The following is a 13,526-nucleotide window of genomic DNA, read 5'->3' on the forward strand; positions in this document are numbered from 1 at the left end:
GTATTCATGTGTAAGACAGAGATCAACAGCAGGCTAAAAGGGAGGATTTTACAGAACATTTTCCACAGAAATAATGTTCTTTGGAAATCAATTAAAGAGTTTTTTAAAACTGTATCTAAATAAGATCTCCAACAGTGGGGAAAAAATAAGAGAAACAAAGAACAATTTCAAAGGGAAGACATTTTAGACAAAAAAGAAAAGGAAAATAATATTGGCACAAAAGAGGAAAAGGGTGAGGATCAGTTGGAAACATTACCTTAGACACACTGGATAGGGACTGTCACTAACTCCTTAATAAAGGATAACTGGAGATGAGATCAAATCTATTGCTTATACTTTATAACTCCTCCAGTGTAGCTACATATAGAAATCTGTATACAACCATAGAACTGGAATACAGAGAAGCATAGCCCCCAAATCTCAAGAGAGGAAAGAAGTCTGTGTCCATCAGAAACTAGATAGAATGATGAAAGATATGACATTAGCTATAAACATTGAAATTGTGAAACAGAAGTCATCATGCTGTTCATTCACATATATTTTTTTTCATGAAAATAAACAAAACAAAACAAAACAAAACAAAGGAAATGAATAAGCATTTGAAGATTTTGGACAAGCAGTATCTGAAGTCAGAAAGAAACAAACATACATACCATACTTCTGTGATTTCTGTATTTCACTGATCAATACAATATCCCACACTTCAGCATCTTTCTCCCCCCTCTTTACTCAAACAGAAACTGACATAAAGATGCCAAGTTCTTATTTTACCAGATACCGATATTTAAAATAATCACAAATCATCATTCACCCCCTTCTTAATTTCACAAAAGAATGAAGTGATACCAAAAACATGACGGACATGAACTGGGAGGGAAAGTGCATTATGAAAAAATTCACTATATTATTTACATTATTCTCATTTTTGTGCTTGTATGTGACAACTTCTCTGTGCACTGGAATTGGTTTGTGGGCCATAATTTCAACCGCACTATCTCAATGCACTCCTGTATTCCAGCATCATAGATAAAGGCACCCATATCACCAATTAAAACACTTTACTCCTATGCAAATGCATATGGGGTTCTTGTTACACAATGTGATGATAAGGAAGTATCAACAAATCACTTATCAATTTTGACAAACCTTAATTTTTGCAGGCTTTGACATACGGATCAATATTGGCCGTACCATGGTAACTGGAGTCAAGATTCCCTTTCAATGTGCAACAAATAATTGCAACTAAACCCTGTGTTTAGCTCTTATAATATCATTTATAGCACTGAATTACAACATTGGCTGGCATGATTATCTCCCTTCTAGATAAACCTTTTAAGGGCAGGAACTAGTTTTCCTCACCTTGTTATCTTTACAACTAAAACAATAGTTGGAGGGGAAAAAAGCAATAGTTGGTACAATATGAGTCCCTGTAAGTGTAGAAGAATGAATGGCAACATTCAGATTATGTCTCCTGAAACATAATACCCTATCCCTGTTCCTGTTCTATATATTGATGGAAGTAGGAATTGGCTCTGTCCTTTAATATTCACCTGATTCAGTGCAAGAGCAAGAGAGCAGGGAAGGGGCAGAGAGAGGGAGAGAAAGAGAATCCCAAGCAGGCTCCACACCATTGGTGCAGAGCCTGATGCGGGGGCTCAAACTCACGAACCATGAGATCATGACCTGAGCTGAAATCGAGAGTCAGACGCTTAATCAACTGAGCCACCCAGGAGCCCCTTATTCATTCTTCAGAATATGGCACCCTTACTAAGTGTTTAACTCGGTGCTAACTGCTGAAGATAATCAAAATGTGCAGAGTGTAGTTCTTGCCTTCAGGGATGGCAATCGCAGTTCCTCTCTGGAGCTCGCATTACCCTCTTAGCACAGTGCCAATTTCTTGAATGATATAAATAACAAAATTGTTTTAAATCTCTGTGGAGTAAAAATTTGCTCTGATATGTTCTTAGTGAGAATAAAGCCTGTTTATCACTGTAAGTGGCAATAGCCCCTCTGTTTATGTAAGAGTCCTCTTCTCCAACAGATTATAGCCACTATCCCCATGACACAGTTTACATAAATTGCCTTATCCACTTTAAGTGAAACAATAAATCTGCTTACTATTGCAAGTCTTGTTGTATTTGCTGTTCTCCTGTGCAAACCCTTCCAGCCGGCACTGAAAACGATGCTGCCAAAATTCTTGAAACCAAGGATTTCGAAGGTTTGTTTCTGGCCGAAGCTTCAGATAATAATCATCAAACCACTTGACATCGGGAGATTGAAGCTTGATTGTGATTCCACCAACAGCTTCTCGCTGATATCCATCTGTCACATCATACCTGTCAGCCCAGCCATCACTGTGGGGAGACAAAAACCAGCTCAGCTTAGAACAGATACCTTCTAAGCCAATGATTCCATTTGCTTTCCTTTTGAAAAGATCAGTAATTAAATGGCTACTCAGCCACACCATGGTCCTACATTATACTTACATGATTACTGAGATAGAAACTATAATGCACCATGGGAATTTAGGGTCTAAGAGTACTAGAAGGCACCAGTCTCACTAACCTCAAACTGTGGAGAATAACCTAATACTTTTGGCAGAATGTGACTGGTTTTCACATACACTGTATGGAAGCTGCATGATATCACCATTCACATTATTTACTGAATGCTTAGTGGCTAAGTGAAGTTAACTTGAAATCCATTCTGTTCCTTTATAACAATTAGTTTAATGACCATAGGGTAAAAATGAAAATATCTCTAACATACACCTAGTATTAATTTAACCATCCTATGACATGATATTCATTGTTTTCATATTTTACAAGTAAATAATAGAGAGGTTAAAAATACCTGCTGATTATGGTCATTCTGTTAAATATTGATTCTTCAGCACCTCAAACTGAAATCCTGTAATCCACTGTCCATATACTCTTTCCTGTCCCATGGTACTTCTCTAATATATTTAAAATACACATATGGAATCATGTTTTGCATTGGATGGATTAAAAAAACTTCTTAACAGGAATGCCTGGGGGGCTTAGTGGGTTAAGCATATGACTCTTGATTTAGGCTCAGGTCATGATCTCACAATCGTGAGATCAGGCCCCTCATCAGGCTCTGTACTGGGTGTGAAGCCTGCTTGAGATTCTCTCTCTCCCTCTCCCTCTGCCCCTCACCCGCTCGTGCTCTCTCTCTCTCTCAAAAAACAAAACAAAACAAAACAACAACAACCACAACTTTTTAACAATGGTATATCAAGCATAGTGTCAGGAATCATACTCTTCAATATTACTCTCATTCTATCCACTGATCACTCAAAGTAAGCGAGGAATTTTAAGATAAAAGAATTAGAAATCAGAGACTTCATGTTACAATGGTATAAGAATATAATAGAACAAGAGGAAAAAACTCTAAGCTTATTTGGAAAACAAGTGAGGCACAACATTGGAAATAAAAGACATAAAAAGATGTTTATATCAAATTTGGGCATACCTTGAGGCATTCAGGACAAACGAGACTGACTTTTTCACCCTCTTCCACTGGAATAGGCACAACTTGTGCTAAGTATCTGCTGGGACCTAGTGGTGGTGTCTTTCCTTAGAAGAAGGCAAGTACTTTTTCAGGAAAGATAAAGAAAGTCAAGGGATATTTTAATACTGAAAAAAAACAGTAACAAAGAAGGAAGAGAAGGGGTTTGGAGAGAGTGGAAGGGAAGAGTAGAATGGAACCTCCTGAATGCAAAGCAGTAAAGTTTTTGGAGTTACACAGGGTTGGGGGAAGTGGGCACTGGGGAGAGGGAGAGGGAAAGGATTTACATTCACAATCAGTGTTTATTTCATCCATTTCAGATATACTTATCAGAATGTTAATTTCTTTTTATCTTCCTTCAAATGCATTTTTGTCTCTTATATATATTTTTTGTAGGTGGAGACCATGCACCAATATTTCGCATATAAAATCAGCACTGGGGAAGGTATTATGTAAGTAATTAATTAAAATAAGTATAAAAAGCATGTACTTTTTTCCAGCATGTTCTGCTATACCAACTCTGATTTAAAAACTGATAATGAGAGTTTTTCCAAAGGTCACAGATTACTCATTAAAATATCACAGGGGCTTGGGATAACTTGAGATGTTTCCTAAGGCATCAGTGGGTGGAAGAGGAGAAAAAAAATAAACAAACAAAATAAACGATTTCTTCTTCTAAGTCATTTCTGACAAAAGATATTTCATTAAAATTATGGTGAAATTTCAAAAACCTTTGTGGAAGATCAGGAAAAAAAAATAAGTAATGCAATATGTTTTGTCCCAATGTTGAATTTGGTTACTTCACACATTATCTTCCCTCAAATTTCTCATTTTCAGCTGCAGAAGATTTTATTTAAAGCTGACAAGTTGAAATGATGTGGGCTTGTTTGCCTCATTTTCTCCCTCTGTTGTGGAGGGTTTATTATATCACTGGTATGAGAGTGTGGGTCTCACTGGCACTGGAGGAGATGCATGGGCGTATCGCAAACGGGGCAGGAAGCTCTGTTTGTCAAGCAGAGCCCCATTCTCCAAGAAGTGGTAATTTAAATTGCTCCTTTTGTTAATGCTAGCTCGCTCTTATGTAACACTATGATTATGAATATTACATAAGAAATTTAAGATTATAATGAGTCCAATTTACCCTTCACAATTCATTCATTGAATTTAATGGGGACTGTAAAAAGCTTGTCTTGGTAAACTTTTTTGGAGGTAATATTTCCATAAAAAAAGTATCCACACCAGAGTGTGTTAATTGATTCATTTCTCATCATGTTCTTTAGCTCTTTTTTTTTTTTTTCAGGTATAAATCTCTTCTCCATAGTTAAAAGAATTTGGCAAAAGATGATGTTTTATTAGCAGCCTATACATTTGGTTTGTGAATTTAAAACAATTTAGTTCCAGATGTTTCCATTCAACAGCAAAATAAAAATCATAGAGGAGTGTGAATGTAAACAGAAAATTCCAATTTCTATTTGACAAAACAGGGTTATTCTATTCAAATTTACAGGGGAATATCTACTATGCAAGTTTAAGAAACTTCACTCCCTGCTGGCTAAGTTAGATTGTGTCATATGTCATTTAGGTTATTAAATATTAACATTTTCACAAAAAATGTGCTTTCAAGATTTGTGTTAAGATGATAGGGTATCTCTAAGTAAGGAATAATAAATCCAAATGCAAAATGAAACACCAAGAAAAACTTGAACGTACTTTTCTATGATCTAATGCTTTACATTACACTGATAGACTAGACTGTCAAGTACTACCTAAATGCTTTCAGGGGACATATATTTTATCAAATAAGGGGAAAAAAAGTGGGGAAGAAGACAAGGAAAGAAACTAAAAATATACCATATTTAAAGCACTTTTCTAGATTTAGTATCTATCTATCTATCTTTCTATCTATCTTTATCCATCTATCTATCCATCCATCCATCCATCCATCCATTTAATTTCTCTCCTCACTGGTGGGCATTTTAACCATCTCCTCATAATACATTTCATTATTTTCCTTTCAATTCCTTGATATACAGTTAATCCTCATTATTTTAAGATTTATCTACTTGCTAAATTTATTTGCAACACCCAAATCAATACTCATGGCACCTTTGTGGTCATTTGTGCACATGCACAGAGTCGCAAAAATTTTGAGTCTCTGGATGTGCACATTCCCAGCTGAGGTTGAATGAGATCATCCTCTGCTTTCTTGTTTTAGCTTTCATATTCTAAACAAGTATCCTTTTCATGATCTATTTAGTATAAGGGTTCTTGTATTTTTTATGTTTTTTTTTTCATTGATTTCACTGTTTAAAATAACCCCCAAGCATAGTGTTATCTAGAGTTCCTAAATAAAAGAGGCTGTGATATATCCTATATAGAAAATGCATTCTTTAAATCAGCTGCATGAGTAAAGTGAGTAATGAGTAAAGCGTTGTTTGTTATGAGTTCAATGTTAATGAAAAAACAGTATATATTAAAGAAAAAATCTTATTCAATACAGAAACACACATAAAACAAGGTTATGTACAGACTAGTTGATGGGAATGTTGTGACCAGAGGCCCATAGCAATTTAAACCTGTATCTTCCCTGGGGGCAATGGTCAGTATTCACTGATTTGGTGTTTGGTGCACGTTTATGGAACATAAATACTGTGAATAACAAGAATTGAGTACACAAATATATTTTTAATTTGAGTGTTGTTTTAGTCAGGCCTCCAGTTTTTCTTTGACTATGGAAACAGTGACTTGGACATTTGAACAGGAAAAATATTTTTAGATTAGGTTGGCTTAACTAAAGGAGGAATCTTTTCTATGTACCCATTCTCAAAACACCTCCTCAGTAGATACCTTAGACTCTTTATATTCTCCCTTTAAATGTCTCCCTGAAGACATCGTTAGGACACATTATCTAGCAAGAATTTATTTTCATTTTCTTTTCAAGATTGCATTACCAAAATATATATTCCTATTCTATGATATCCCCTTCTTCATTTCTTCTCTAAAGCCTCAATTCCTATTATTTCACATATTACTAATTCATGAAAATTGAACTTTTATGTGTTTTCAACAGAAGGTTCTTTTTTAACAAAATTGACCCGAAATCTCCAGTTCTAATTCATCTTCTCCATCTCTATAGCTTTCCTTATTTTCATCAACATTTATTAAAAATCTACCTACCTTAGACTAAATTATTTTGTGGCAATAAACTGTCAATATTTCAGTGGTGTAGTACAAAAGTTTATTTCTTGCTCAGCTTTTAGATTCATTACAGATGGTCTCTAACTCTACTCCATGTCGCCTTCATTCTGAGACATAGTCTGAAAGAGCAGTTTCCTCCTGGGACGTGGCCAATCGTGTAGAAGGAAAAATATGCAATGGTTCTTAAGTTGTCTACTCAGAAGTGGTACAGATCACTTCTCACATTTCATTGATGAAAGCAAGTCATATGGCCAAACCAGACCTAAATGGGACAGGTGTGTATGATCTTTCCCACACAGTGAATGTTGTGAAGAAAAATTCACTTCACCATATTTATGATGTATTGAAATTGTACTGAGATGGAGAAAAACATAAATTAAATAGGTATTAGATACTACACACCAGGCAGGGCTCACAGTCTAGTAGAGGAATGACAGAGGACAGACATATAAATGCATATAAATAAATATCATCGCAGGCATGAAACAACAGCAATGGGAGAGAACATCAGAAAACAACTAACTCTATGTAGGAAGATCAGTTTTAAATGGAACTCGACACATATGGGTAATGGAGTGATAACAGTATTTTGAAATGGTATTTTCTAAGACAAGAGAATGTATTTGAGATTCAGGAAGTAGTGACTATGAAGCACTGCAGCTCTGTAGATCACCTAGGGCAATGGGCCAATGAGAAGTCAGCGGGGGAAGACCAGTTGCGAATGGTCTTTTATATCACGCCATCATTACCTGACTTTTTCATTCAGGTAACAGGGAGCCAATGGTGGCTTTTAAGGTGGGAAATAAAATGAGGAGCCGATGAGAATTGGATGAACTATGGTAGCAGTGTGACAGGTTAGAGCGGTTGTACATCAGTGTTAAGGGAATCGAGTTGCAAAATGTGTTGCAGTGGTCAAGGAAACTGATGAAGGCCTGAATTTAAAGAAGTAGCAGTGGGGATGTGGAGCCTTATTTGTAAGGAATTCTAAGAATCCCTAGGAAGACATGTATGGAGAATAGAGGTAAAGGGGGATTTTGTGAGTTAGGGGAGACATTAACAACAGTGTAAATAATATTGCAGCTCCGTGTCCTAGGCTGTGAAGTAGAGGAACAGAATAGGTTTGGACTGAAAACGAAAGAAAACGAATACAAGGTGGGGTCTCTGATGATTAGATTTCCCTTTATATGCTCTCTAGTAGTTCCTTTCTCCTGAATTTCTACCTATTCTGGACATATACGGTTGATTTGAATGTTAAAAAAACCGAGTTAACAATTTTCTTATCTTTGGTCCAGTACTATATTAATCCACCCCATTCTATTATGTTTAGTTTCTTGTATGCTAAACAATAGTTGTTGGCAATCAGAAAATGAGAAATAATGAAAATTATAGAACTCCAAAGATTTGATACTCTATATCATTATGTCCTTATAAGAGAAATATTTTAACCTTAGAATTATTATTTTTATCATTTATTTTACTAAATTACATATATATAAAGCAGATCAATACTTAATGGTTATAAAATAATTACTTCAAGGTTTATAACCAATAGATTTAATATCAAAATATGTTTCTGAAATGTAGAAGCCCCTGAGGGCTACATGTCAAAAGGAATAAAAAATATTGGAAAATTATGAAGAAAAAAGATTTATTAATTATCAAATGTTAGAGATGTTTAAATTTTATTTTATTTTTTAAATTATTCTTTTAAAGTTTTTTTTTTTTGAGAGAGAGGGAGACACAAGCAGGGGAGGGGCACACAAGCACGCTTGCACACAAGCAGGGGAGGGGCAGAGAGAGGGGGAAAGAGAAAGAATCCTAAGCAGGCTCCCCACCATCAGCAAGGGGCCCAAGACAGGGCTCAAACTCACAAACCATGAGATCATGACCTGAGCTGAAATCAAGAGTCAGACACTTAACCAATTGAGCCTCCCTGGCACCCTGATGTTTAAATAATTTTAAAAAAGCGTCTCTCTTATCAAAATCTAAAGCTGTATAATACAGATGATATAATCTTTTCTTCCCTTCCTCATTTCCTATTAATATATTTTAAGTTATTTAAGCTATGGAAAACAGAAAAATACATGTAGTGCAGAAAACTGCATTGGATGATCCTTTAGTTTCAGTTTCCATGTTCTATTCATTAGAATTCATTAATTAAATAAGCATTTTGAAGATCTCTTCTATGTGTTCAAACTGCACAGACACTGTGGTGGGTTCTAGTGCATGCGCTCAAGGAGCCAACAGTCCATTAGGCATGACCTGCCTGAATGGGTTATGCTGACTTCCAGCCCACTAGATGTTTCCTCATCTATCCTTCAGACTGAACATCCCTTTTCCTTTTTACTCAAACTATATGCAAACAATATAATTCATTAGGTTTCCAGTCACTGAAACATTGAAAATCACATTCCTATCCTACCTCCCTGAGATTATTCCCCAGTCACCTCAATTAGTATTCTGGGTGTTTCCAAACTCTCAGTCCTTAACATTTACAATTTCTTGATTTATTTACATGGAAGGCTAATCACATACAATGGGTATGGATTTCATTAGTTGAACTCTCTCAGACAGCAAGATGATTATTTAGTATAACTCCACAGAGTTCTTGAGGAGGCATCTGCTGTGGGCAAACAACATAAAAAATCACCTCAAAGTCTGTTTCAAAGGGAGCAACACCAGACTAAAAATGTAAGCATCAGAATGACTATTCCTAGAAGTTAGCAGCCATTAAATTTCTGCCAGGGGATGTGGAGGTGGGGCTGTGCCAGTCACACATGATCATTCTTCAGTCCTGCTTTGTCACAGTATCCATGCTGCAGAGACTAAGCACACACATGTTGTGTATCAGAGACATGACACATTGATTCCTCTGCCTCAAATATGTCACATGTTCACACCTCCAGGCCTCTGAGTACACTATTCCCTCTGCAAAAGTGTCAGCTCTTCAACTCCACACATGTTTTCTGATTTGATAAAATCCAACATCTGTGAAGCCAACAGACTGGGCTAGAATGCAGCTTATTAACCTTCTTGAGCTTCCCTGGGCTGAACAGTTTTCTCCTCTCCACTTCCAAGATTCTGGGACATTTATTCCTTTATTAATTGAACAAGTATTGGGTAACTAATATTCTAAATGTGGGAGTATACAGGTGAACAAGAAGATGAGATTTCTGCTCTCGTAAAGGGAATATTATGATGCTTTTAGTTTTGCATTTGTGATCATATTTATTTCTGTCTCTCCAAGTCAACTAGAAATTTTATATTTTGGACATCTCATCTTTATGTCTATTATAAAGCCTGGAACATACTAAGCACACAAGAAATGTCTAATATAACTTACTAGAAAATTAGAATTTAGAAATCAAACTTCAAATTATAGAGAATTCTTTCCAGATAACTGCACATATTCATTTTTAATTGAGAATGCAGTGCTGTCAGATGCACCTTATAAAATATCTCTGAAAAGCTGAATTGATTCCCCCCTCCAAAATGGTCCTCTCCATTTTCTACCTGATACTATTAAGGTTAATGAGTACATTCATTAGGCTGCATCCCAGCATTTTTTTTTTTCCAAAATCTGTTCACAACCCACATAATTATTATGGAAACTGCTGTTCTACCCACATGTAATCATCATCCTGCCAAATCTTTCACCAATAGCATTTTAGAAGATATTTCAGGATTTTTTTCTAATAGTGGGAGTCTACTGACTGCTTGGTTGTCTTCATATAATATTTCTTCCCCCGCCCCCTGGGGGGGGGGGGAGTAGGAGGTCTTAGAATCTAAATAATAGTGAAAAACAAGGAAGGATATTGAGCTTTTCGATAAAAGTTCTTACGAATATATACCATTCAACACTAATGAATTGTTTAATTCTAAAGAGAAGCACAATGCAGAGTTTTCAAGAAAATGGTTATTTACTGAGAATAACTGGGGTTTATAAATCTTAGTTTTTCTCATCCCCAAGACTTTATAAAGAATAAGTAGATGTAGATTGGTGGAGCTATATTAGGACATTCAAAAGAAGAACAAAAAGTCAGGAAGCTAAAATTTGCTATGTCTCTAGCATGGGGGTCAGGTGATTTCCATTTTATTACTTTTCTTAATTCTCTGTAAGCCTTAGCAGTGACTATTTTTAGCCCTACTTTCTACTGCTGAGGAAACTGAGGCTCTGAGGGATTAAGGCACCTACTCAAAATCTCACAGCAAATATAGAGGGGATTTAACTCCAGATATTTCTAGCTGCAAAACTTCAGTGCTTTCCATACCTCATAGAGTCTCCAAAGTAAGACATACAGTGATGACAGCACTGAGAAATACTTCCTAAGGGTACCATATTTAAGAGGCACACAATGAAGGCTAGGGAACAGAGTGTATGGCTGGGGCCACATGGGTAGAAATTTAACATGGTACTCAAGATTCCTGCTCTCTGGTGTACTAATTACTAATTAGTGTACTAGTGTACTAAACACTAATCTAGATAGGTGCTGTTGAAAAGGAATCTCAAGATGTAATTAAGGTCACAAATAAATTGATCTTAAAATAGTGAGATCAACCTCAGTGAGTCTGACCTAATCAGGTAATCCCTGAAATGTGACTGGCTCTACCTGAGCAAAGAAATTCAAATATGAGAATGATTTGAGATGAGAGAACTGGAGGAGACGCTCCACTGCTGGCTTCTAGTGGCCTCTAGAAGCTGAGAATGCCACCTGGCTAACAACCAGCAAAGAAACAGAGATTCAGGCTTGCATCCAATAGGAACTGAATTCAGCCAAAAACCTGAATGTGCCTAGAAGTAGATTCTTCTAAAAAAAAACCCTCTAGACAGGAATGCAGTTCGCCAATACCCTGATTTCAGCCTGTTCAACCCTGAGTTGTGAACCCACTTATGCCATGAATGGACCCCTGACTTCCAGAAAGTATGAAATAATAAATAAGTATTGTTTTAAGCTGCTAAACTTGTGGTGATATGCTATACTGCCATAGAAAGTTATTACTCATTCTCCACCTCTCTTCTACATTTCTTTACTTGGAAGACTGAAGCACGTTAATACTGGAAGGGAACGCAAATGTAGAGGTTTGACCAAATTCTTGGTTTTGTCACAAGAGACAGGCTTCCAAAGGCTTGGGGATTCACCAAAAATTACAGAGAGTATTTAATATGTTGGAATCATTGGGACATCCAACTTGCTTCAATTTAGACTTTAGGATGGTAGGCATTCTCCCTTCTGGTTTAAAGACTTGCTTCTCAGGGGATGCTTCTTTCCCATACATATTCTTCACAGAGGAGAAGCTGAGAAAAATTTTTGTGAATAGATTTTTTTTTTGTGAGCTGCACAATGTATTGCTTCCCTTGTCATATTATAGCTGTTTGAGGCAATTGTGTGAAATGTACAATATGGTAAGATAATTGATTCAGTTAAATAGAGAAAGTGCGTTATGAGCAGGCTATTGTACCCACAGCTTTCTATAACCTTTTTCATGTTTTCTCATGAAGCTTCTGTACTTAGGATAACCTTCTAGTTTTCAGACCCCCTTTCCACTGATTTCCTCTATTATGCTGGTAAACTAAGCATAATGTTCATAGTAATAATTATTTATAGAACATCTATGAAATTCCAAGAAATAGGCATATTTCATGATGACGCTGGAGAATATACTCACCCCCTCCACTCCACACACACACCAATGTGTTTTCTTCCTTTATATCTTAAAACAGGTCCTTCAGATCTAATATATTTTCCTCATACTTTCCTCAACCTTCCTGTAGTATTTAACCTATCCTTTCATTTAGTAAAATTTAACAAACAACATTGCACATGCTCATTTCTCTGCAGAGTGCCATGTATGAGGAATAAAGAGAAGAAAAGCTGTCATTCCTTACCCACACTTCAGCATTAGAGACAGGGAAATAAGAACTTACAGAGTAGTAACAGTAGTTAGGGTCTGCTGCCCGCCAGGCATTGATTGTTCTCAGCACTTTCTATATGTACTTCCTCTCTGCCATGTATTATTTATATGTTTTATATGTTATATGATATTTTATATCTTCACATTTTGCATGAAGAAAATTCAGGTGGAAAAATCATAAATCACCCAGGTTTATACAGGATTCAAACTCAGTCCACCTAAACCTAGAAACCAAAACTGAACCTGTACAACCTATTAATGTGGTATTTGATCCCAATATGTGTTCAAAATTACCTGGTTTTGTACATGAGAGTGTACAGAGGAAAGAGTTATTTTAATTTCTGTTAATTACGCACACACACACACACACACGCACGCACACACACACACAGACACACACACACACATCTTGGAATTAGCTTCTTTTTTTTTCCTCCTTGAGACTGTAAACAAAGAATTGCCTTAAACCACTGCATTCATCTTCTGAAAAAATGCTATCTTTGTAGTGTTAGAATACATTGGCACAGTTATTAAGAATCTTTCTACTCACAAGGAAAAAAGCTATTAGGAGATGCTCAAGAGACCTTGGTATCTGTACATAAACACCGAATGGACTCTCTTCAGTTCACATTTCACTTTGAGGCAACATGTTTTTCCTTGACAAAATATTCCCATGACACCCACTGAAACCAAATCTGTTGTTAATGTCTCACATCTATCAGATATGGTTTACCAGTGAACACTTACAAGTGGTAGAAGACCAGTAAATAATCAAAAATTATTCTGGGTGTGAGATTAAGGTTTAGAAAGAATCATTCTTTAAGAAGCCAGACAAAACTCATAACCTCAAAGTCTGAACACTTACATGAATTTTGATGCTACAG

At 36.2% G+C, this 13,526-nt stretch overlaps 1 protein-coding gene across 1 annotated transcript in view; it reads right to left on the reverse strand.

Moving 5' to 3' along the window:
* The window catches only part of GRM5 (glutamate metabotropic receptor 5), a 513,530-nt gene that overhangs the window by 141,245 nt on the left and 358,759 nt on the right, over positions 1 to 13,526 (reverse strand). Inside the window, 1 exon segment of the mRNA XM_027040000.2 lies at positions 2,119 to 2,354. Coding sequence (XP_026895801.2) covers positions 2,119 to 2,354 — 236 coding nt within the window.

The sequence above is a fragment of the Acinonyx jubatus genome, chromosome D1, assembly GCF_027475565.1.
Source record: "Acinonyx jubatus isolate Ajub_Pintada_27869175 chromosome D1, VMU_Ajub_asm_v1.0, whole genome shotgun sequence".
Taxonomy (NCBI): Eukaryota; Metazoa; Chordata; class Mammalia; order Carnivora; family Felidae; genus Acinonyx; species Acinonyx jubatus.